Source organism: Pelecanus crispus, chromosome 5 (genome assembly GCF_030463565.1).
Source record: "Pelecanus crispus isolate bPelCri1 chromosome 5, bPelCri1.pri, whole genome shotgun sequence".
In the NCBI taxonomy this organism is placed as follows: Eukaryota; Metazoa; Chordata; class Aves; order Pelecaniformes; family Pelecanidae; genus Pelecanus; species Pelecanus crispus.
The window spans coordinates 76,462,966-76,489,736 of NC_134647.1; the positions used below are offsets into that span (position 1 = coordinate 76,462,966).

General features: G+C 37.3%; 1 protein-coding gene across 1 annotated transcript in view; it reads right to left on the reverse strand.

The window, feature by feature from the left end:
- TTLL7 (tubulin tyrosine ligase like 7) overlaps nucleotides 1-26,771 on the reverse strand; it is a 52,859-nt gene that overhangs the window by 17,903 nt on the left and 8,185 nt on the right. Inside the window, exons 6-15 of the mRNA XM_075710528.1 lie at nucleotides 26,256-26,472; nucleotides 23,484-23,648; nucleotides 22,506-22,664; nucleotides 10,985-11,079; nucleotides 10,128-10,275; nucleotides 9,973-10,046; nucleotides 6,493-6,628; nucleotides 5,592-5,678; nucleotides 1,493-1,688; nucleotides 156-436 (exon numbers count right to left, since the gene is read on the reverse strand). Coding sequence (XP_075566643.1) covers nucleotides 156-436; nucleotides 1,493-1,688; nucleotides 5,592-5,678; nucleotides 6,493-6,628; nucleotides 9,973-10,046; nucleotides 10,128-10,275; nucleotides 10,985-11,079; nucleotides 22,506-22,664; nucleotides 23,484-23,648; nucleotides 26,256-26,472 — 1,558 coding nt within the window. The remainder of the gene's footprint in view (nucleotides 1-155; nucleotides 437-1,492; nucleotides 1,689-5,591; nucleotides 5,679-6,492; nucleotides 6,629-9,972; nucleotides 10,047-10,127; nucleotides 10,276-10,984; nucleotides 11,080-22,505; nucleotides 22,665-23,483; nucleotides 23,649-26,255; nucleotides 26,473-26,771) is intronic.

A 26,771-nucleotide genomic window follows, 5' to 3' on the forward strand; every position in this document is an offset into this window, starting at 1 on the left:
CATATGCAGGTCTAGAGATCTTATATTCCTGAGTTTCTGTCAAAATAGCACTGACTATAGTACCTAGTTTTCTGACATTTTAAAAATTAGTAATGTATTTATTGAGTTTTAGAGAAATGGAACACATTCTGAATGCAGCTCCTGTGGTAACTCACCCCTGAAGAGTGCATAGTTCCCAAGCTGGGTGTCTGAGAGACTCTGGCCGAAGATGGGCTGCGATTCAAAGAATGAGACCTATTCACTGAAGATGCACGCTGGATTTGCAGAGATGCTTTGGCTGAAAAGGGTCGTTGCTCAGCTGCTTGTGACTGCATAGTCAGTATTGATATTGAACGAGGGCAGCTTACAGAACGCCTTATTGGACCTGTGGATGATGTGGGGGATGAATGTGATGGAGATTTTATATTTTTAATCGAAGGCTTCCAGTTCATTCTACCTGCAGACAAATTAAATGAATGATGCAATTACTTATTATTCCTTTAACACCCATTGTTCAGTCTTTGTAACCAACAACATATATGACCAACATGTGTGTACATATGTTGTACTATAATGTATGTTGACTAACAACTATATATGTAGCAGTCAGTCACATCAGATCCTCTAATAATACATAATTTACATACCCTATAAAAAACATTTATTTCTTCCTCATAGTCAGCTTTAATCAGGTAGACTACAATCCTCTATAGCATGCCCCAGATTTATGACAGAGTGCATAAGCCCTATAGGTCAAAAAGTATGTGGCTACTATGCGTGGCCTCCTGACTGTAAGAATACGGAAGCAGGAGAGAAAATTTGGTTGATGGAGCCCATATTTGTAGATCTGGTTCCCTCATCTGCTGCTGCATAGCTGTACAGTTTTTTAATTCAGTCTTCTGCTAAATAAAGGATGCTGCTATGAAAAATAAAATTTTAGAAGCAGCGTTATGTGTGTGCAATTACATGATGAAATTCTTTGAGACAATACACCACTAAAACAAAAAATAACATGCTATATCTACCATGTTTAACAGAACACACTCACACTAATGCTCTGCAGCAGCAAGCAAGAAAACAATCACAAAAAAAACCTGTGCAGGGATCTCATCTGGAATATATTACCTTCTGTACGTCTCCAGATACATCTCTTTATCCTTTCTATATTCCAGCAAATTCAAGGTTAATAAGACTACCTTTTACAGGGAAAAAAAATAACAATCTGCTCAAAAAAAAAAAAAAAAATCTAAGAGCAAAGAGGAACATTCACACCATTTCCAAGTGTAGCCCAGGTGTATTTTTCTCTTTAGCATTCTTGGCAAAAGAATATTTATTTTTGCCTTTTTTTTAAATTAGTTTTCATTGCTTTAGAAAAGATTTTAAAGATGATGAAACAAGCCAACCAGTGTTTAACCCTGAGTTACAAAAGTTGATACATTCTAAGACACTGAAGCATTTTATATAATTCATCGTGAATGCCAGACTTACTTGGAAAAGTGATCATTTAACTTACCTGATCGTTCCAAAGATTTGTATTTGTTTTCTTCAAGATCATATGAAACTTTTTTCTCTTTTTTTTCATTGTGATCTTCCTTTTCAGTTTCTTCTCCCGATTCTGACACACTGCTACCGCTATCGCAGCTACTATCACTATTGTAGTTCTTAAGTTTTCTTAAGGGCTGTGTACTTTCTGGCATTGAACACAAAGGCTAAAGCAAAAAAAAAAAAAATTTCTTCATAATCCCAAAAGAACACTTCGCTATCACACTACATCCCTGATTCAGGCAGGTTCATTTGTTCATATTTAAACCCTCCCAAATTAGACTGGAAGTTTGTCCTTAATTTCAAAATAAATGCTTAAATATTTCATTAAATTCACTACACAGTAATCCTAATCCTTCTCACATGAAGAGCAGCATAACATAGTAAGGGGAAAAAAAATCATTTTATTTCAAGTATGATTTACACTAGCAGACATATTGAATTATAGTTTGAAATCATAAATCAAGTGACACAGAATACTATTTACAATCAGTTTCAATCCTTCACTGATATTTGCAATAACTGAAGCTATAGCTTAAGAATGATCAATGTGAAGTAAAGAAATACATCAGGGAACTTTGGCTGGTACACTTCTGAAAGAGAAAGTGATTAATCCACATCCTGCAGAAAGCAGAAACTAGAAGAATATAGCAAGCTATACTAGGTGTATTTGGTGTCCCATATGGTAATTAATCTTGTGCTATTACCAAGGATACTGCAAGACAAAAAGCAAAAAGTAGGAGACAGAGAAACTGATGCAAGCACACAAATGAAAATTTTTCTTCTTCCACATACCATCAGGCAGACAAGAAAAATGCAATATCCTCCATTATATCTATTATCCTAAGAAGGCTCATGTGGTCACTTTTTTTCCCTACACATTTTCTTTCTTTCCAGTAACTCTCAGCTATAAGAAGCTATGGTGATGGCCTCATCTTCCTAGTCATCTAATGGACTGCAATTAAAACTCAGATTTAAAAAAAATTAATATCATAATTTCTGAACATATTTTGGGGCAGAGTGAAATAGAAGAACTCTCAGGATGAATTTAAATTGCCCTATTATCTTAGCATAATGCAATACACTAAGATTTATTGTGAAGGGCAACAGAACAAAGCCCCAGAGATACTGTTCCTGCAAGATACACTTTATAACTAAACATATTCTACCTAAACTTCTATTCCAGCCAAGGAAGGAAAGAGATTTCTGCCACTAACTAAAAAGCGACAGTATGTTTATGCAAGCCCAAGCTGTTAGACCAGATAAGGAAGAGTTGAAGAAGCATATTCCATTGAGGAGAGCCCTGGCAATTGTTCAGATTACACAAGGAATATTTTGATATCTATCTGCCTGCCAAAAGGACTAATTAAGGTGCCTCAACACTTACTGCTTTCTCAAAAATAGCTGTCCTACTCATGAAATGCTGTGCATCATGGAGATACATTGATCAGGCATTCCTGATGAGTTACACACAGTATAATAAACATTTTCAATCAAAACTCACAGAGGCTTTAAGGTAAATGTCATTCCCACTTACCATATGCATGTTCCTCACACATTCTACACTAAACAATAAGAACATCCTGAGCGAGACTTCGCATCAAATAACGAAGAAGAATAAAAAGAAAGGTCAAAGAAATTACAAAAATCAATGATGACAAGTAATAGCGAGATCTAGGTTTAAACTGACCTCTTAAAATAAGAGATATTTGATTGCTTAGCAATTCTAATCACCTTGATTTTCCCCTTACGCTAACCTCATTTTTCTTTGATTAAACTCATCTGATTTTATATCAGAAGAATAAAAATAAAAGTAATTGCTCATTTCCTATAAAATATCGGTTATTTTATTTCCTTAGCTCTTTTTCCTGCACAAACAGGTGTAATGTAATAAACACGAGTGAACCCTACAGTCTGTAAGGATAAGGTGCCCTCTAGAGGCTACAAATGAAGCAGACAGTTCCCGAATGTATTTCTCAATCTAAGTAGAATTCAGAAATATTTTAATTGCAGGCAAAAATGCCTTCATTCTGGGAAGTTCTTGACTTGTTTTCCGCTCTGAGCTCCTGATCACGTTCAAATAAAAATAAGACTGAAACTCCTAGCAAATGCGGAATGGTTGTTACATGCAAAGCTTATTTATACACACCCCCCCCTCTACCCCTCAGAGACATATATATGTTTACGTATATCTGTGTATGTATGTTTTTATATATGGAGGAGGATGAGGAGAAAAACATCTCTCTCCTAACAATCCCAGCCGTTCTGTATAGTTTCCTGAGCCCTGATTGTTCCTTTTTCCAAGGAAGGGAGTACGCCCAAGGCAGACCATCTGACTTCCTAACAGCAGCTTCTGCCAGCAGGCCAGCCATGGACTTTGAAGGGAGGACAGGACTTTATGACCTTCTGAAAGAACCTTTCATGTTGGGTAACATGACATGAATAGTACTGTTCCTTCAGGTCTGTTTTGTCTATCAGATCTTGCATATATTACTTTTTTCATACGCTAATGGATCTTTATTTGTAGGATTTTATGATTACAGGAAGATGATGTTTACAGCCTTCCCTTTTGATGCCATTGATTTTATGGGGGGAAAAAAAAAAGTGGGAATTTTGGTCATAGGCAATTTTTTCTTTCTCCTGTAAGTGCAAACAATATTGTACTGGTAGAGCAGCTTGTAAGCTACGAAATCCATTTGTCTGCTATAAAAGAAGACCATTTCATATAGTCTTTCTCATAACTTGATCAGACTTCATCTTAAAACTAATCAAGAGAGGTTTCTCAATTTGGGCTCAGTACCCTAGTAAATGTTTATGGCCTCCAGCTGGGGAATGGCTTGCATGCAGCCAGTGTAGAGGTGGTATAGATCAAGTCTGTGTGCATACAGTGAACCAGATAGATGCTCTCTGAGGGCTTCTGGAGAAAGGAAAAGTGTGACTGAGATGTTGAACTTGAATTAAGTGACCCTATGTTAAAGAACTGAAAACAAAACCTCAAGAAAAAGAATCCCTGAAGAATGTGGGTTGAGCATGTTGCCAGGGTGGACTGGATTTTTTTTTTCTCTTCTTTAAATTAATCCACCACTGTTAAAGCACTAGCTCACAAAAAAAAAAAAAGTAATGAGGCTCCTGCAAATCTGTCTTAATACCAGATTGGGTATGCAGATCCTCTTTCCAGTATGCACGCCTGTAATAAGATGTAGCTCTTTGGGTTCTTGCACATATATGAAGTACCCCTGCAAGCTCAGGACAATTGTCAGTATTCATTTTGTACAGAAATTCCCAGATTCGTACACCATGTTCTCAGAAACGTAAAACACTAAAAAAAATTTACATGCATCCATCCACAAATCCATCAGAGCTCAGGAACATAACTGTAGACACTTCTAAGCAGATTTGACCTAAAATGTTTGCACAATATAAGAAACGTATTTATTTTAGCCAAGCCCAAACTATTTATCTTTACTGGCTTACAGAGATATGCAGTGTGTTTAAGGCAAAGACTTGCATGAACTACGCACACAACCAGAAAGCATTAAGCTAAAAATAATATACATTCACTTTAAAAGCAGATTTTGGATATGAAACAGGCTCCAAGATACACTGTACAACTCTTGTCGCAAGTAAGCAAGCTACAGATACATCATAATCATAATTAATCCTTTAAGCTTTCATAGTGCCTCTTATCCCATGATCTCAAAATTCCTTAGTGGCACTAATCGATTAAAGATGAAAGCATTCTTTTGAGATAGCCTATAGATATAAAAATCATTTCACACACTGAAATCAAGCAATCTCTTGTACAACAGTTGTTGCCATGCACGACAATTCCTCAAAATAGTTTAGAGAAGAAAAGAAGGATCTCATATCCAGTTAAAATTTTAATGGGATTTAGTTGGACAAATGGTAGTTATGCTTCTCTTCATACTTAAAAAAAAAAAAAAACCAAGCTAATGGCAGTCTGGGGAAGAAAACTTCCACCAGAATCAGCTAATTAAATTCCTCACTAAGATTCTCAGATTACTTCTCTACAGAGTGAAATAAAGAATGGGTATCTAAAAGTCAAATACCTTAGGTCCTCGCTGCCTGGTGCATTTTCCCATTAGTTTTTCATCATCTATTTCACATTGCTCCAGAAGATCCAAAATATCCTCCTCCTAGAAATGGGATTTTTGCTACAATTAATTCAAAGCAGGACATATCCTATCCTTCCAAAGTTCAAGCACCAACTGGTAGGAATTTGAAATTACTTTGATTACTAATTCCTGAAACAAGACTATGAATCCCTCCTCAGGAGGATATAGAAGTATTTCTTCTGATGCATGCATCTCTGCTTGCAATCAACATGAAATTGAAAGTTAAAATCAAGTCTTAACATTTATTAAAGATAAAAGTCTGAAGAAAGGGTTGAACAAGGATTCCTGTAAAACCGCGGGATGATGCCAACTACAAAGATGGGAAATTATTTCTCAGATTTCAAATTAAATCACGTTTGTTCATTATTTTAAATGTAGCCATTTTCCCACTGTTTATCTCTGACTACGTAAGTAAGCAATCAGGCAGAGTTTTTGGATGCCTTAAAGTAGTGGAGCTGGTTTTATGCTATCTGTCATTCCAGTCCATACAAGTGGATGAATAGGCTGGGGACATTACTGGAGGAAGAAGGAGGCAATTACCAGCTCAAAAGCAGTTTCTGCCAACCTCTGGTTTGGCCAGGGGTAAGGCTGAGGATCAGGGAAATGGTAAAGTAGCTTAAAGCCATCTAGCCTGTCTCCACCCTGGGTCCACTGCAGTTCATCCAGATTCAAGGATCTGGCCCACAAGCTGCACAAAGAATAATAATAAAATGATGGAAACATTATCAAATGCTATTTATTAGCCATCACACATGATTATCGTGAAACTAATCCACAAGGTCATGAATTCGAAGCGAAGTAACTCCTAAAGCCAATACTTCTTGTGCTTCAGTACCTTCATTCTTTTTAAAGGGTTATTCATTTCCCGCTGAAGTGAAGCTGCTCTCCCAGCAAGAAACGTCTGGAAAGCAGCGGCCAACAAGCTCTCATACTTTTCAAGTAACGTCTTATCATCAGGAGGGTAAATTCGCCTAAAATAGGGAAAAAAAAAAGTTGAGTTTAAGATAGAAGCTGAGCTACTTATCACACTAGGAACAAAAGTAACGCAGCTAATTCACAGTCTCTTCTATAATGCATATGCATCCCACCTATAATAATTATATAATATCATATCATAAAACGTATACTCTGAACGTCGCTCTCTAAATCTAATTTTAGCTCAGTGAACACATTCATGTTTAAACCAGCAATTAGCCAGTCAAAAGAAATACCATGCAGGTCATTCCAGAGATATACCAAAACTCATTTTTGCAGTACTCTGAAACTTCAGTGGGTGTGAGTGATGCATGCAGGTATGAATGATTCATGAAATATTAACAAAATATTGCACGTAAAATTCAGAGCCACAAAATAATTTGTATTAGCAATAAAAGGACAAAAAACAGTGAAAATCTGAACAATTCTTTGAGTTAATGGGCATGATGTAAATTAAAGATTGAATATGTACTGCACTTGAATGCTAAATCCTCCAAAATAATGAACAGGAAGAAATAGATACTATAAGAAAAAAAATTTTCTGGTACACAAAGGTACAGGGTGACTCTGATTTTCCGTTACAGCAGCTGTGCCATTATTCTCTAAAATCACAGGTAAGGAGATTATGACAATATGAGAAGCAGGACTTGGTGATTTATTCATGCTCATCAAGCAACAATGGGCTTTGAAGAAAACCACTCCAATCCATTTATCATGAATGCCTGAAACACAGCCAGAAATGATGAAGGTGGAAGATTAATTTCTAACGTATTGTAAAGAATAATCCATAAGTTAATTCTGCTTGCACTGTGCAAAGCATAGGTACCATTTATATAGTAACTGGCATTATGCGACTTCTCTGTTTTTGTGGATCTTTTGTGAACTTTTTACAAGGTTCTTTCTCCTTCTTCCTTTTCAGTCTTTTCCTCCTTGAAAAGGTATCTTTCATGATGACTTTGTTGCAATGAAAAAAGGATGGTTATGACCCTGTTAGACTCAGAGCAGTTCTACAGCAGACTGAAGATGGTTCCAGTTTGCATAAAATACCTGTAGGAGCTCTAATCTAGTTGCAGTCAGCACTTTTTAACGGTGTTGATTCTACCACTGAAAAAGTGCCATAGAACAATACTTTAAAGAAAGGATATTCATTTTAATACATGTAGAAATACACTGCAGCTAAAGGCCACTTCAAAGTCATATACACCCCTTCCAGTTCCTCATGAATTCACAAACACTTGAAAGCATGGCTCCTACTTTGACCACCCCAGGACTCCTACTGGAATCAGCGGGCTGGTTGTGCTTGCAGACAGACACTTGACTAAGCCAACGGCTGAACTGACATAGAATCATAGAATGCTTTGGGTTGGAAGGGACCTTTAGAGGCCATCCAGCCCAGCCCCTGCAGCGAGCAGGGACAGCTTTAACCAGCCCAGGGTGCTCAGAGCCCCGTCCAGCCTGGCCTGGGATGTTGCCAGGGATGGGGCCTCCACCGCCTCTCTGGGCAACCTGTGCCAGTGCTTGACCACCCTCAGTGTAAAAAAATTCTTTCTAATGTCTAGTCTAAATCTATTCTTCTTTAGTTTAAATCCATTGCTCCTTGTCCTGTCACAACAGGCCTTGCTAAAAAGATTCTCCCCATCTTTCCTGTAGGCCCCCTTTAAGTACTGGAAGGTCGCAACAAGGAGGACATACACGGATTAAATCAAAGCCTGCTGAGGTTGATTGAGGTTTCTCTGGGTTTTTATGCAGAAAGCAATATTAATCCATGCAGCACTACTAGCACACCAAATTTCCATGATTCTGTGGCAATGCGTGACAGAAGCTAGTCCTGCTCTGCAAGAGAACATCACAAGGGGAAAATACTGCATAATGCTCAGACAAAATTCCTCTGCATCTCTAGCCAAGATTCCTTTACTTCTCAGGCTCTGCTGACTCTTCAGCCTTTTTGCAAACACATGGTAATAAGAAAACACACAGCTGTTCTGCCCTTTTACATGTGCACATTCCTCATGAAATGACACTTCACTTTTTCCTGAGGAAAAATTTTTTTTTTATTTTTATTGATTTACATTAACCAAAAAGCTAAATAAAGAGAACATTTGACTCATTTTCAGTCAAGAACTGAATAAGCAACCTACAGTGTGATCAGTTAAACAGTTAGACTTTAAAGTTATCAAAAAAGCAAAAGGTATTGCAGCATCATGATGTTTCTCTTTCTTACAGTCTAAGTAGCATGAAGATAACTGCTTCACTGTTGGGTTTTGTTGATGTACTAGTTCAGCTCCACATATGTCAAGAAAGGATGTAATTAAAGCTGGGAATGTTACAAAGAAAGACTCTTGGTAAGCAAAATGTTAATTTGTCAAAAATGAAAATTTCACAGAAACATCTATCTGTTTAAATGAGAACTTTACTGGGACTTATAGAACATCTGCTCAGAAAAGCAGACATGAAGAGCAGCAGTAAAGGCATTCTGACTAGTACAGAATAAAAGATGGGAACCCAGACCTCCTACATCCTGGATCAATGTCATAAAGGGACATTCTCTTTATATCTCCCATTCTCTTTATGATTTTGACCTCTTCCTAGCCGTACTGCACTCTCTTTTGCCAAATATTCACAGGCCTTGTTTTCACTTCTTATTGAAGCAAATATCAAGAAATAATAATAATAAAAACATCATAAAACAAAAATCTTGTTTTCTGGCCAATGCCTATTGTAACCAACAAGTTAAAACTTTCTTTTGAACATATTTTACCAAGGAACCTGAAGATACTTACGTTTAAGCCTACTAAGATCCAAAATCAAAGTGCAGAAACACAAATACAGTATTTCAAATGCCATTCTATCAAAAATGATGGAAGCACCAATAAAGTTTCTGAACTTATGGCAAGCCTCATAGATAACATTGAGATTTGCTTTTTTTTTGTAGGGGAATACTGAGATTTGATTTTTTTATAGGGCAATACTCACACCCCTATATTGCCCCTCCCTCCCCCGCCGAGATAAGAATCATCATATGTGATTATAGAACAGGTCCATAATGACAGTCATGGTTCTTGGTACACTGAATGTGAACAATCATGTCTTTCAAGCAAACGTCTTGCACAAACAACTAGAGTGATTCATGTCATATAAATTCCTAAGTGAATGCAGAAATTTGGAATCCAAAAAAGAACTATCTGAAAAAAAAAAATTACTACGTGGTGTACAAGTATATATTTTCTATAAAAGCCTACACGTTTTTGGCAGAAAATTGTCCTCTACCACAAATACTTGTTTCCATTATTCCTAAAGAATGCATTTAATACTTCCTACTAGTAAAGTCAAAAATTGTTACCTGTAGTTCCCCATGTGTCTGTTTTCATGCTCCTCTTTGGAAATCTGTTTACGTACTTGTGCAAGTCTTTCCTTCTACAAATCAAGAAAATAAGACAATTAAAACAAAGAAAGCATAAGCCATGGGCAAGAAACAGCACATTTTTTCCTTCCTACCAGTTCTTCTTTTCTCCTTTCCAGTGTGTGGCGCTGCTTCTCCCAGTCTGAGGAACCTGGCAACAGTTTTTTCATTGAACCATGACCATACAGTCTTTTTTGAGCCTCAGCCTTCTGCTGAGCTAAATTTCTCCTTTTATCACTTGTCCTGAAACACAGATGATATTAAGATATGTCAATCTAATGCAGCTGATATGAGATGCACTTTCATCTCAAGCATGCCATCTGTGTTTTTCAGACAGTCATGTGCGGTTTATGATATAAAATTAGAATTGAAACACTCATTAAGAATTTTTTAAAATATTATTTTTTATGGCTACAATATTTTCACACTTCAGGGTGTACTGTAATGACTCTGTACTATAATTTAATGTATAAACATGGTTGTATCTATTTTCCTGAAGTGTAGATTTTCTCCAACATATCCCAACTACAAAGTTTTCCTATAGAGGGGTATGGCTTTTGACTGTATGTGAAACTATGGCCAAAGCAAATTTCCTGTGTGGCCACATGCCCATAACTGCACTCATATCCCCACTTTGAGACCTGTTTGAGAAATCATTTTAAAAAAAAAAAAAAAAAAAAGAAAAAAAAGTACTAAAGTTACTATTACCACTCATTTTTTGCAAGCACATGAGCAAGAAGAAAAATTAAATTTGGGTTAATTTCAATAGCAAAACTGACAGGAAGGGAAACATTTACATTTTGGAAATATGAAGGTGGAAAAATAAGGTCTTCATTTTCTCCTAGTCCAGTTTAAATTTAAAAAAAAACCAACAACAACAAAAAACACAAAAAAAAACCCAAAACAAAGCAACAGAAAGAGAGCTAGACTGAAGAAAAGAGGACAAGTTTACCGTATGTTGAGAAGCTTTAATGCATTTAGCAGAACACCTTTTTTTACATCATAGTCTATTTTTTGATCAGTTCCAAAGCTTGGGGCACGATTAATCTGAAAAAACGAGATACAGAAGACTCAGGAATGTTCACCTTCACTGGGAACACATCTATTGTAACAGGCTTTGGAGAAACCATTCTTTCACATATAGCAGAGATTAAGAGAATCCATATGGAGAAGCTCACTTCCATTTGTATTTTTAAAAAAATAGAGCACTGAGTATCACAGATACTGGGAGCCAGGAGATGTACCTTTCAGCCACTAAGTTATCCAGACACTTCCAATGACACCATTCAAGTACTGGCACTGTAAATCCAGTCTAATCTATTCTTGATTGCTGCAACCAGAAAATTTACCATGCAAAGTGCCGTTAAACACGTTTTAAGAAACTATGTGCTATGATAGTCCAGCACAGGAAGAGTTAAACTCTTTCCTAGCTCCCCATCTGAAAGCAACTTTGAATACTTCTCTAGAAAGTAACAACTACCTAAGGACATAAAGAGGCTCTAATTCAAGGTCTTCTCAAGTATATTTAAATAACTATTCAGATACACTTTACAGCAACACCTACAGATCTAAGTTATTAAATCAATACATAGTGTGAAAACATAAAATAATTAACAGTCTCAGTTACAAAAAGCTTGTAAGCTAAGTACAAGATAAGAGATTAGAAATGTTACCATAAATATAGAGGGAAATGGAACTGGGAATCAGTGAGACCAAATCACACGGTCAACAGCCAGGAGTCTCAACCAACCACCATATAACCACTGCCAAGCTTTGGAGCCCCTGCAGAAGAACATCGGCCTTTGGGAAGCTTTGAGGAGGGATAACAAAGTAGCTGCATCAACATTTCTGGGAACACCTTCCAGGCTGGTATAAAAATTTATACGTGAGCAGTGGGTGCTGAGAGGCAGGAGCCCCACCTTGATAGTGAACGAGCAGCGCTGGTTACAGAAGGGACTAAACAGCTTCAGAAGTGCAAACGAATACCTTGTGCCCCATGCAAATAAGAAGCGGGATACACAGACTGTTAGTATGTCCAAAGCAGAGGGCAAAAGCTGTTCCTTAAAATTGTTTTCACACCTTTGGTACATTAGGGCATCACAGAGCCTCTACAGTTGTGGGACAAAGAACGATTCTAGCTGGTGAGCCACCAACTGTCCTGTTGCTGTGTCTCGGCTGCCCCATCACTTATGCTTATAGCCAAAGGGTGCCGCTTGGCTTTGAGAATCAGCTTGTTTGCTGGTTTTGCAGACAGGCTGGCAAAGTGAGCAATGAGATCTGATGTTGAAAGAAAAAATCACAAAGATTCAGCAGAAATAGCGAAAAAGTGTACACATACTCTTTTTTGGAAGACTTTCATCCAAATATTTAATTGACCAACCTCCTTAGACTGACCTGTTCATCCCCTATCACATCACAAAGGCTAATTTTTTTTTCTATGCTGTGATAGTACAAACATTTATTGACTTTTTTTTTTTTTAAATGTGAATATTCCACTTTCAGCTAAGCAAGCAAGGATTAAAACCCAGTTCTCCAACGTTTCATTAGAGAATACCGGCAGTTGACAAGACCACAGAGACACTGCATCGCATTTTTAACATGAAGTTTAAAGAAAACACTTTAACTAGAGCTGTATTGATTAAATACAGCTAATAACTGAAATAAATTGGAGATCTTCTGATTTTGAGATATCATATTGTCTAATCCAGGAAGGATTTATATATGTTCAAAAACCTATGCATGAAGACCTAATATGGAGCCTTAGGCTTCAGTCCAGCAAATACCTAAGTACGCTAAAAGCTCACTTGCCTGAAAACAGAGACATAAAATCAAGCCCCAACTCCTTATTCAGGAGAAATGTTAGCTATTGAACAAAATTATAGTCTGTACCATGTATTGAATTTTTTTACATGCTACATATGAACATGTAGCAACTAACAATATTCTACTTTGAAATAATGTTTTTGCATGCATTACAAATAGGCGAACAGACAGAAATCTATTTATTAAAACTTTCAACAAATTAATTTCTAATTTTTTATGTGCACGGAATCCTTAAATCCAGTGAGACTGTAGTTAGTTAGATACAAGGACTTATTTGGAACATGTAAAATACTACGTTGGTCCAATACTGAATTCCTAGAGATGCACAGACACATGTTTACACGGCATTTAAGCATCCAACTTGAGAGCATACAAAAGTGCACACTTGTATTTATATCTGGTTTAGGTACTTCCTAGTATAAGTATGCATTAGTTACACAAGCACCAGTGAGAATTAACACTATGAAAAGTGTAAAATAATTTAAATAACAGTTTCTCCCTTACAGGGTGAATTTTGCCAAAAATCTACATCTGGCACTTCTGAACAAACAAAACCATACTGACTGTGTTTATTAAGCAGAAAATTAAAGCGGGGGTAGGAAAGATGTAAGAAGGCATTTGAAATGCTATTACGAAGCAAAATGCTGTTATGAGACATTACACAATCATTCCACTCTAAGGTTTCTGACACTTTAATGTAGTCATTTTAAGAGGCTGAAAAGCTACAGCATTCATAGTTAAAACTGGAGCACTGCTGTATCATCTGCATCCTCAATTTTTTTGACAAGGCACTCATGAGTAATGTTTGAGATCCCAATCCTACTGTGACCTCAATCCTGAAGAGTAACCAGAGGGGCAGTGAAAACAGTGATCCGGTTCTGGTTAGCTATTGCAAACTTGGCTTGGTGCAATGTTTCTGGTAGCAGTAGATGCAGGCCCAGTGCAAATAAAATCTGAGCAACTGGGTACATCAGAAAGTTAATACATAGAAAGCAGGTGTGAATTTAAAGTTCATTAGCTGTTCCCATACTATCTGTCTATGTGTATACTTTAACTACCTCTTGATTCAGTATGACGACGTGCAGGGATGCTTCCCTAACAAGACTTTTCTCTTTAATCCTCTTCATCTGTTCCATGCACCTCCCTTCTCACAACAGAAAATTCAAGAGGCGGTCTTGACAGCTGACCTTAAATGTCAGCTAAAAAGTTTGCTTACCACTAAGCATAGATGGAGTTATGAGAGGTATAAAAATGGGGAATATCTTCATCCAGCATTGCTACCCAAAATTTCATAACCTGAACCCACTGCATAAGCCTCTGATGTGTAAAACCACCCATACTCTTGACATAAATCTGCAAAAAATCATAATTAAGTCACAAAACAAAGGGTTTAATCCACAAATAACATTTTTAGAGCAGAAAAACCCTCTTTAGTGCTAGGAAAAAACCCAAGCAGCAGATAATCTAATCTCCAGAGCATACAGATAATATGCTCCCTGCAAAGAGCACAACTAAACTGGCTACCATAACATTTTACAGTCTCACCACACAATACCTTTTCAAGGCTCCACTCACTTGTTCTCAGAGCTAACTAATGCCTTTCTCCTTAACAGTGTCTTCATATTATAGACTACCTGGGATCTCACCCAAAGGAATAAAATACCTACATGTTTGATCTAGCTGAATACTTTCCATGATCAGCACCACTCTTAAACTAGCAGCTATCTGGTTGAATCTACTCATGATGGATTTTATAACACTAATTCTGGAGCTATGGCAGTATCATGCATTAGGTTTCTTTGGATGAACTTTCTTCAAAACTTCAAATGTTCTAATCTGTTGTATACAGGAATGCACAGAAAAGAAAACCTGCTTAATAAAAAAAATACAGTATTCCTCTATATAGACGCCTGGACATAACATTTCTCACATCTATTATTTTTACAGTATCACAGTTTTATCTCACAAACATCTGCTTTACTGGTGATGATAATTTAGCTTCTTTACTTTCTATGACTTTTCAATAGCTATAGAACTGAATTGTCCGCATAAGTTTTTAGTTCCTCCAATTGAAATCTTCAATGTTGGTTTCACAATTAAAATTGCATTGAATATAGCACATACAATTAATCAAACTGCTTGTAAGCACAGCAGTTGTGTAGCTCAGTGTATTTCATAATTACATACTTGTAATTATGAGGACCTCATCTCTGTAATGCTTAAATAAAGCAGCATAAGTTGAAGCACCTCCTGTGAAGGCTCCCATCCACAGTTACATTTGCAAAGGATTCCAATTTTTCAAAAATTAAACTCTGTAAATGCATAAGATAGACCATTTTCTTCTTCACCAAGATGTGGGATAAATTTCAGCCTGGCATTTCACCTCCTGACCAAAACAGTCAAGAAGCATATTCTCACCTCCCACTGCTGCAGACTATTGGTATGGAGTAGGAAGAGAAATTTTCCACTATCTGTCATACACACCTATTGAAAAGACCTTTCAAATATAAAGAGAGATTACATGAATGACTTTATAAACCTAAAATCAATTTAATAAAATATTACATCCTTTCAGTAACAGGGATTTAATCTCTGTTCAATCTGTAGGACAGCATGAATGTTTTGGAAGGGATCTCATTCTTTATTAAAGTGATTGAGATCGCTAACAACAGAATTCAAAAGCAAAAGAAATTTATAAGCCATAAAAATCCTATTACACAGAATGCTGTTAGTGGCTATCATTGAGCAGATCTTTGATTAGAGACAATCATGCAGTTCATTCTAATCACTCATTTCTGAACTTCACAAATCGTGAGAGTGCTAACCCCCTTTTTCTTAGCTTAAGCAGAAGGCTGTTTTTCCATGGCAGTTCAAACTAATACAAATCCAAGCTGCCATACTCTGCATACTACTTCATTGTCTTGGCACTGGGGTTCACAGAGAGTGAGGAAGGTGATCCCAATGATCCACATGAAGACTAACCTTATCAAAAATTATTCTTCATTGGTCCTTGATCATCTCAGGAAGGAATCTTGCAAGCACTGGTGCCACCACAGGGAAGGGGGCAGGGAGCACACCTTCAACAAGGCCAGGAGGAAGGCAGAGATCTTGCAGCCAGTACGTTGATCGGTTTAAGCACCACAGAGCTGCCTCATACAGGTGCAGCTTCACGTTTAACCCAGTCCAGTGTGACTGCAGGCTGCCAGAAAGGACTGGTGCCGCCTCTCTCTTAGTCCTGCCTTCCTGTCACTTCCCCTTCCCTGCGCCAGCCCAAGCGTTGTGAAGTCCCTGTGTAAGGAAGTTCTGCAGGCGTATTTAGTGTAAAATTATGGTTTGCTTGCAATGGTAAATGAGACGTTCATCCAAACAGCAACCAGAAACATCTCATCCAATAGACAGGACCACCACATAGAGGCAAGTTGCTAGACCAGCTCTTTGGGCAACTGCCCACAGTAACACCAAATTATATGTTAAATCAAACTGCAGTCTTTTTCACTCTTTATTCACTGGAAAAGTGGGAAGAGTAGGAGGTACTACTGAAGGCAAATACTGAGCCAGTTAAAGCCATGTGTGCTTGGTGGATTTACTGCTACCATTTGAGAGCAAAGAGAAGCCATGTACAAGCATCAGAGAGAGGAAAAAGCCAACAGACAGCAGGAGAAAGAGCCTCCAAAGTGGCTCTCCAAGGCAACAGAGAGAGGCTGCTTGGGCACAAAAAATACTGGAAGGAAGTCGTCTTTGTTATAAATAAATAACATTAAAAAGAAGGAAAGGAAAGAACCAAAGAGCTAGATGAGTAGTCTCATCAGTTGCTCTTCCTAACAGTAACTGGAGAGGTTCTAAATATTGCTAAACTCTTGGGTTAAGGGGTAACTGAGCTTTTACAGCTTTTCTTTTATACAAATGCATATATACACTCATCACATAATTGAAATGCTGACCTTGCTGAAGACCATGGGAGGGCAGCATTAATGGTGCTCTATGCTCACCTAACTGATCGTTAATGCCTACGCGCTGCTCCTCTGTTAACACGGCCTCACTGACTGATACACTTTGTGGAACACATACAGTTTTTACTGAAGAATATGAGCAAAACAGGTGCTCTCTGTTGCAAACCTACAAAGAAAATAAACTGTTCCTTTTCAAACTTACAATAAGCTGCAACAGAGGTTTTAAGAAAATGTTAGTTAAATCAATGAATATTTGAAAAATCTGATGCTTTCATACAGATGTATTTTCAGGTTTCATTACGTTTTTACAGACTCTTAGGAGTAGAAGAATGGGAATTTCCCACGCTTAAAATCTATATTCACAAAGCTCAGAATTCCTTTGTTAAAGTTATTAACTACTCATTTCTGGACATAATGTTAACAATTCTACTTTACACAATAATGTAACTATTGTAGTATTACTTTTCATACTATTCTTATTTGGACTTCATATAACTTAAGCGAGACACTGAAGTGAGAAGTGAGCCCTTCTTCTCAACAGAGTAACAGTGCAGGCTGCTCACCCTGACATCAGAGATTGCCGGACTGTGATTCAATAAGAAACAACGTTAACCCTCGGGTTCTCTACTTATTTTAAATAAGCTGAAACTTGATTTACAACATTGTTATGTATTTTGAAACATGCCAGAAAACAGAATACTTTGAGTTTCTGTTCTGTTCAGAGAAAAGAAAACATCGTGTTTTCCCCAGTAGATATTTGTATAATAAATACACATACTCTTGAAATGTCAGTCCAGAGCTGTGCCTGATCATGTAAGGTGCACACTTCCCTTCAAACAGAATGCTTTTAAATCCCCTTAATTTTTGTGAACGTTAAGAGCAATCTGAATATTGCAGGGGATTGTCTGTACCTGACAAAATTACTCAAAATGTTCTCCATCCACCATTTGAATACAATTCATGTGCTCTGTGGAAAGCTGACACAATATGCAGCTGGCAGAGTATTTTTTTTTTTCACAGTTCTAAATTATAAAGGAACAATGGCCAGCCTCACAGTAAAACCCAAATGGTCTTATATCTCTGTGGAAACTACTGGGGCATAACAAATCTGGGTGCCCACAATGCCAGTTCAGTTACTTTTCCGATGAGAATCTCACCTGAAGTTCTTTGTATGAAGAAAAGTTTAAGCTTTTTCCCCTTGACAAGTAATTTGCAGCCCATTTGCTTTGCATAGTCATCTATGTGCATTTATCAGAGCATCAAGAGCTATATTTCCCTATTTCAAAACAGTAACAGAAATCCCAAAAGATCACACAGAAAGTTTTTCTAGGTATTTGTTTCTCTTGCTCTCTTTTTCTTCATTCAAGCAACCTTTCCACATCAGGCCCCTATGCACTATTCCTGAATTTTTCCAGCCATTTAACTGTGCATCTCTGAGAACAGCCTGACTCTGTCTTCTCTCAAAGCCCACTTCAGGTCTGCAGTTAGATCCCACAAAGCCCTCTCTTTCCAGGTGAAGCAAACCCAGTTCACCCAGCTCCTCCTCACACAGCATGTGCTCCGGCCCCCTAAGCACCTTTCTGCTGAACTCACTCAGGTTTGTCAATGTCTCTCCCTTACTCTGGGGGATAAAATGGACAAAATATTCCAGATGTGGCCTCACAGGTGCCAAACAGTTCATTGCTATCAACCTGCAGGTCCAGTTAGCCAACATCACTGTAAGTACACATTGTTGACTCACGCTCAACATTTTGAGAGAGATAAGGTGTGACTGAAGCTGTTTTATTCTGCTGAAGGTTGGTAATTTTCCACAAGCCATGTTGCTGATTGAGATGCAGAACTTGATCTCAGACAAAAAAGATTCCATTTATACAGCAACTTTATGAAAAATGGTATCACAGAAAGAATTCAAGTGCCAATGCAATGCAATGAGATACATTTGAAATGTATTTCCTCATGGCTGTAGTCTAAGTAGTAGAAGAAATGCAAGTACCACTACCCCATATATTCAGCTGTTTGATATCTGCACATAATTTTACTCATGTAAGGGGCTAAATACTGGCTATATGGAACAAAGTGTCTTGCTTTGTCAAATGTGATCATGGGTGAGAAAGCTTGAGAAGTCTTGGGCAAAAACACTGTGTTAAGAAAATTGCTTTTCCCTTAGAATATCCTTTTAAAGAAAGTACTGTCCCTTATTTTTCATGTGGCTATCCTTTGTTTCCAGACACAAAATATAGTTGCTGACTAATCTGTAAGACAGCAGTGTTGTAAAGCAATCTTGGTAACGTACCAGTGCTACTGGCACAATAGGCGTTCACGGTAACTGGTCACCAAAGCACTGTATATGTACCTGTCTGCTGAGAGACCATTATTGAGAGCTGAGAGACGATTATTTAGAGTTCAACAACTCAAGAACCAGGATATACACGACTAGGTTGTGTTAATATAACATCAGTGATTTTATCAGGAAGGCACATCTTGAAAATTGTTGGCAAAACCAGGATTGTATGAGGGGCCCCAAAAGTACAAGCAAATGATGATAGCGAAGGCCTTGAAAATCCAGAGACACTGAGATATACACCGATCACAGTGGCCAAGTAGCACTCACTACAGGAATCCAACCTTGTGAACTAGATAACAGTGGGTTTAGGGATAACAAAGAGAACACGGAGCAGAATCCAGGACATGTAAAACAAACCACTTACGGTAAAACTTGGAGACAATGCAAAATTGCTGGCCAGTGAATGAACAGCCAGTAATTGGAAAGTGGTAGCAAATGAACAAAAGCAACCCTAAGTGAAGCTAAGAGCCCAGAAAGAAACCTTCACCATCAAGTGTGTTCTTCCTGGTGAAGAACACAACACGGGCAACTTGCTATAACCACCTACCCATCTTTTTTTTGGAGAAGTAGACCTCTCCTGCCCCTTGTTGCCCTTTGGATCTCCAGGGGCATAGGCAGGGTAAGCATAACACAAGAGAAAGGAGTAGATACCAGAAAGCTTTATGTGAGCTTTAATCACTTTATTATTGATACTTTGGCCTAAGATGTCCAAAGTCCTTTTAAGTGGACGGATAACAAAATTTTGAACAGATTTTGCTAGTTCAGTTACACTAAATAACAGATTTGCGGATCTGTATATAATTTGTGGATCTGTATATAAGGTGAGTTTCTCTCACCCACGTAAATCACAAGGGAAGTTGGGTACCCTGCACTTGAGGCAGTTTTTAAAATGTGATCTTTTTCTCCAAAGATCACAACTTTGTGACCCCAACGGGATACAGTGAGGTTGAACGAGGCTGGAGTCCATCCAAGAACTTCAACTGTATGATTCTCCTATGTAGATAAAGTAACCTAGCTTGGAAATTTTGGTCCAAAAGAGTAAAACCGGATTTTCTGGGAACCGAAGGGGGATCTCGGTAGTTGTTGCTACTCAGAAAGGATGGAGGCTGCTAGGACTGCACAGATGCTTGCCAGAAACATTTGGTGCCACAAGATGGCAATCACGCATTTCCCACAGCCTTCATTTCGGTAGAAGGTTCCGGAAGTTCAGTAGCATCAAAGAGCAGGAGAGCTACATCGCATCAGGGCAATATAAACAAAAGTCATCTCGGGAAAGCAGAGTCATTATAATGTTGCACAATTTATTTCTTATAATAGTTTATTAAGCTATCTTTATAACAGAAAAGCTACATGAGCTATGGAAATATGAAACTAGATTTACCATCCTAATCCTATTTTGGCAATTTTCCCATAACACCGGGAACATTCAGAGCCTTGCGATTAGTACTTGTTACCACTGTTAGAAAGAATGATTCACTCCCCTAAGGGGGGTTTGGCAAGCGGGAAATGGTGGAAAGAGATAAAAGTGGAAAGCTAGGGAAGAAGCCAGAACTGGTTTAGGAAAAAAAAATAATTATATATAGACATACATATACACATACACACACAGAGTACATACGTATAGTGTGTGTATATATATATACACTGCATATTTGATCTTTACTACACTACATATAGTATACATACAGTGTGTATACATATACATATTGTGTGTTTGGTCTGAGAGTGCTGCAAAAACCATGAACAAGCACAGTAAAATTCAGTCGATGAGTACAGAAACTAAATTACTAAGTTTCAAAGTTTGAAATTTCTGTTCATTTAGTTCAATGTCTGGCAAAATAAGTTGAAGGATACCTGCATCACCAAAAGCAGAAAAGGAAATAATTACACTTCTGTATTTAAAAAAATAATAACCAGCTACACAACTCCAAGTCCTGAAGTATTCTCCAGCAACCTAAAATACCAGAGCAGCATTTACTACTTTACAAGATCCCTCCCTCACAAACAAGGTGTCTGGGATAGTATGATTCTCCTCCAAGACCCATTATCATAAACAGTGAATCAAACCCCCTAAAATCTCCATACTGCCTGTAAACATCCATGGAGATAGAAGGGAGTCCTTCAGAGCAGATTTACTACACAGGTTGATTCACCATCTCTCGTAGGTCTGTCACCATTTGCTACAAGGCTGGATGAAATGCATATACAGACCAACTTCAGTCTCTACTGAAACTACATACACTTATACGCAAGCTACAGGCAGCCTATAGGAGATAATCTGGAAGTGTAGAGCTAAATCAAAGGGTTAGTAGGCTTTGCTCAACAAAAAGAGAAGATGTCAATGCAGTACAGACCAGTTCGTGTCATGTACTTTGGCTTTTGGCTAGCATGTCAAAGCCAGCAAATATGCCTACGTCTGCATGGCAACAGTGAAGGCATTTGTATTTTTCTAATTAAAATTATACTGAACCCCTAAAGGAAACAAGCACGACAAAACTGTTGACAGTATTAATGGCCTGAGAACAAGGTTATAATTCAGTAAAGTAATTGTGTACATTTTGCTCATCAGTAGCCAAATCATATTCATGATTTATTGTCAATAGACAGATTTTTAATACATTTTGCCTTTTTCCTCCAGCTGTACAACCTCCCAACCAGTTAACACAATGATGTGAGACACTCTGAAAAAAGACAGGTGAGCTCTATGCATATCTTATTAATATTGTAACTAAAGAGACACAATAGACAAAACTCAAACATTCTTGGTTGAAAATGTGTTCAAGCACCACTTAAGCTTAACTGTACCAGTAACATGTCAGAGGAGAAACATTTCTTCCAGTCCATTCACGTCAACTGTTTGACAGCATTTCATGTATACTGAATTAGTTTCCTCTGTTTATGTGGGTGCTTTTAAAAACCACAGGAGAGGAAAAGAACACATATCCCAAAAAAAAACAAAATTAAGAAGATCATACATTCACCAAAGTTGCCAGAGCCAGACACAGAGCCATACGCATGAAGGAAATCTATGCAGCACCCAATCACTCTAAACAAGATCCTTCAGCTACAGTAACAACTGGATTAACATTGCATTTCTCATTAAAACTTTCAAAAACATCTGATATGCAACATTCCTCCAGGAAGACAATTACCTTTATCCAAGTCTCCAAAGATCACTGCAAGGCAGTGCTTCCATATGGATGCTGCAGAAAAGCACCATCTATGTACTCAACAGCAGTACCTCCTGCAATGCACAGATTTTCTTTGGAAGTGTTCTTACACAGACACGGATTCAGCTGGGGCTTAGTTAACTTTACTCTTAAAAACGTACTTTACATTTGTTTAAAGAGGTTTACCTCTAGGAGCCACGGTTTTAGTTTTCTGTCCAGCAGAATATCAAATCCCAGGACTTCAAAGCAGACACTGTCACTTCCTGGTGCTTGCCCTGGCCTGCACATGCGATAAGCATGAAGAACATGTGGCTCTGCAACTATCAGAGTCTTCACTACTAACTCCTGTAGGGATTTTTTTCAGAAAAATTCATCAGGAGAGAAGACACCAGTATATATTGAACTAACGTGTTTCATACTTTAACCTTCTAAATTTCATCAAAGTACCTACTAAAAACAGATTTTAAATACCAAATAAATGGTCTTTAATAAATAAACTATTCCTATGGAGTAACAGATACTTTTTTTTAATATAGCTCTGGTGTATATTGTTATACTTTCCATAGTACCTATGTACTTTTAGATATGTAATAACAAATGCTAAAGGTATATTGGGAACAAAGTATAGTATAGCCAATCTTCACCCATTTCATTTTGCAACAGAATTTTCAATAAGTATTCTCAGAAACATACATACAGATGATGCCTAAGCTCTAACAATCGTAGGCCTATTCCTCACCTAAAGACACCTGTAACATAACTGCTGGCTTCAATGGCGCAGGTTCTGGGCCACCGATATATGCAACACTGACTACAGTTTTGTAAACATTCACACATAAAACTCACTTTACACTCCAGAAAACTCTCCAAGAATTTAAATGGGATGGTTCCTTTGTATCATATTACTTATGTGAATAACTGTTTGAAAGGGCTTTTGTCCCTCAGAAAAAGTTTAACATTAAATTTATAATCAAACTGAATTTAACCTTTTAAAAACCATAATCATCATCTATAGTATGTCCTTTGTGGCATGCATTGCTGAGAATTCAGATTAATAAACTTTCAAAAATCATTCTGGATTCCAGTAAAGCGATGGCAGAAACAATTAATTTTATAAGAATATACATACACAAAATAAAGAAAAGCATATTAGTTTTATCTTACTGAAATATCACTCCAGAATTTGGAGACATCAAGATTATTTGTTTCTAGAAACTCAGTAAACCATTTTATGGAGCGTTTGCTTCCTTTGTCTTCTGTTTCGTCCCGTTCAAAGTGTTCATTATGTTTATTGACAGAGTAGTTAGTCAGATGCATATACAATTGACTCTAAAAAAAAAAAAAAAAAAAAAAGAGAAAAGACATTAAAAAAAAACCCCTTAAATACAACTCTAGAATGGTTAATTCAAAATACTTAGAGGAAAAAAAGAAGTATGTTAAATCAATAATGACATAGTCAAAACAGTTCATATTTGCAAATAACACGATGTGCAGATTTAGTGTTTCTGATTCTTGGAGATTTCATCTACTGAATGTTCTAGCCTCCTTATAACAAAACCTGTGCTCATATTTAAGCCAGTTGCAATCAACCGATCTACCACTCAACATCTGGTTAGGCAATATATCTGCCATTTTTACAGGTCTGTATGTAAACAACTACCTAAAAAAGTGAAGAGCAATTACCATAACTTACAGAATGATTACATTCCACAAGAAGCAAACAATAATGATGGTATTCTGAAGTGCTACTCTAAAAGTGCTAAAAAACACTCTGGCATCTGTTTCAGAGACAATCCCACATTTCAGTTTTCACTGTAGTTTATTTATGAGAAATGTTCTCATGATAGTGATACTTTAAAATATCTTTTACATATAAACTCATATGCCATGTTGATATCTGCCAAATTTGCTCATTTTTGACTGGCTGGTAGCCATACATCAGAGGGAGGTAAATTTCAAGATACACGACATAAATGAGTGACTGCTACAGCTCCTTTATGGAGCAAAATGTCACCAACAACAGATTCATGTTATCAGGTGCATTTAAAAACATGATATTAACTTTCTGAGGCCAATTTAGAAATCATGATTTACATGTTTACATTATCTCCCAGTACAGATACTAATTCAGCTTGCCACCTACACTACCACGATGACTGTCCTCAACACAGTGACAGTTCTCTGCCATGTTTGATTCCTTACCCGAGTGTAGTTGATATTCTAAGCTGACCACAGGTCTTCTGTTCCAATTCCTTTTTGATAAGATAGCCAACAGATAACACAAGGCTTCTGTTGTCATTTATCTTACTGCACTTACTTATGTTTAAAAAAACAAATTAATAAATTTACAAATTTGTTTGGAAATTAACAAAACCAAATCAACTTAACTGCAGGCTAGTTAACAATATATTGTATTAGCACGACAAGTAATGAATTTCTCCCATGGCTTCCAGTTACTGCTTTGAGAATCATTCTGAAACCTATTGGTTTTGAGTAGTTATAAATGTCATCTTTCCATTAAATTCAAATTATTTCAGACAAAAGCAATTATTTTTCAGACTACAAAAAAAAATTGAAGTGTTTTTAGAATTTGTTAGATTTGTTAAACATCTGAACTACTCGTTAGTCTGAAGTTATCTGGAACCATGTCACTGTGCAACAATGTCATCCAAAGAACAATGTCATTAGTGATAAGCCAGGTTATTTCATCCTATAGACAAACTACAACATGAACAGTTGTGAGAACACAGAAACAACTGCCTGTTCCGTTTATCCGCTCAGAGCATATTTCAGTGCTGCTAATGCTGAGATTAGTTGCAATAAGAAATATCAAAAGCAAACTATTCCAAATATCATATTGGAACTCTTCCAAATATACCATTTGCACTGGGCTCCAAATTATACCTGCATTCTTCAAAGGAGCACTAAGACACAGTCACAATTTTAAGCAACAATAAGTAGGGAAAAAGGCTCTCCATGTGTTGTCTATGGCATCATGACACTGAAGCAGCTCTAAAAGTATACGGTATGGAAAAGGAAAGATGCAGTGGCAACGGAGTAGAGAGTGAGGTATAAGAAATTCAAATCTATTGCTGCCTCCGAATGCTTCAAATCTTTCTTAACAGACATCTGCATTTTGGTCTGTGCCAGAAGAGAGGGGTTACACCTCTCAACAGGAGAGGAACAGGAGGATTAAAATGCAGCAAACAGGACGATTGAAGTGTCCAAAAACTTTTGCATGTCCCTTACCATTTCTTGGTTCTCTGCAAGTTTATAGGCAGCCCTGCTGTTTCATCCTAAAGCTGTCAAGTGCATACTCCCTCCCCTGCCGAAGCAGTCACTGACAAACAGCACCAGCAGCAGATCCCCGCACGTTCAGGGACTGCAGTGACCACTCTCATGCACTGGTCTTTATATCGCTGGTTTTCTGTTTTCTGCATAGGTTCCCAACACAATGGCTGAAACATTGCAGGATCCTCAGCAGAAGCTCTAAACTTCAGGGACGTTAAACAATGATCTAGCAAGAGATCCTCCCCTCCACCCCACCCCAAACTCAGTCTCAGATAAATGTAAAAGCAATGCAACTGTTCTTGAAGTGACTTTCTTCACTTCATTCTTCCTGGGGTGAATGCCAATAATTGGCATCTTTTGCTTTCTTTTAGGAATTATTTAAACTCTTTAGCATACGCACATGCAAGTTGTATAAAATTTTTATACGTAAGCAATAATATGGCTATACTTGTGATTTTGATAGAAAAGCATGAGTTAAATCTCTTTCACTCTAGTTTTTTCTCTTCAATGACAGTACAAAAATTCAGCCAGATGAATACCAAATTAAATCTCATGCCAGAATTTATTTTATTTTACCTCCTCCAAACACTACACAGGTAAAATTCTACATGCATAAGCAATAAATCGGAATGAACGCCAGCTTACCAAATTTGAGTCACTGGGGGGATGATACTTTTCCGTGCCCATTCTCACCAGTCCATCATGATATAAAAATACTTTTAATGGATCACAGGAGGTTACTAGAATATACACGCGTAAATCAAACTTGTAGCCTTCCATAAGAAATGGTTTGTCAAGATATTCCTGAACAATCAAGTGATCCTGAGCTTGTAACTTTTCTCCATTTCTTATTAAAGAGATCCTGGTAAAAAAAAAAAAAAAAAAAGTTATTTTAAAAACATGGAACTTTGACATTACTCTTCGAAATAGATTTTCATGGTCACCCAGCCAGGTAGTCAGGCTGAAGTCTACCTGGAGAAAGAGACTTACATATCTGATTTGTAGGGTAGAGAAAAAGTGCCATTCACTTACATGGCTTTTGGTTTCCTGTCCTTTATGGTGCTTCACTGGATGAAAAAAGGCAATGAGCCATTTCAAAATAACTTTCTGTTTCCTTTAATTCAACAATTTGTAATAATGGGTTCCCTCTATACTTAGAAA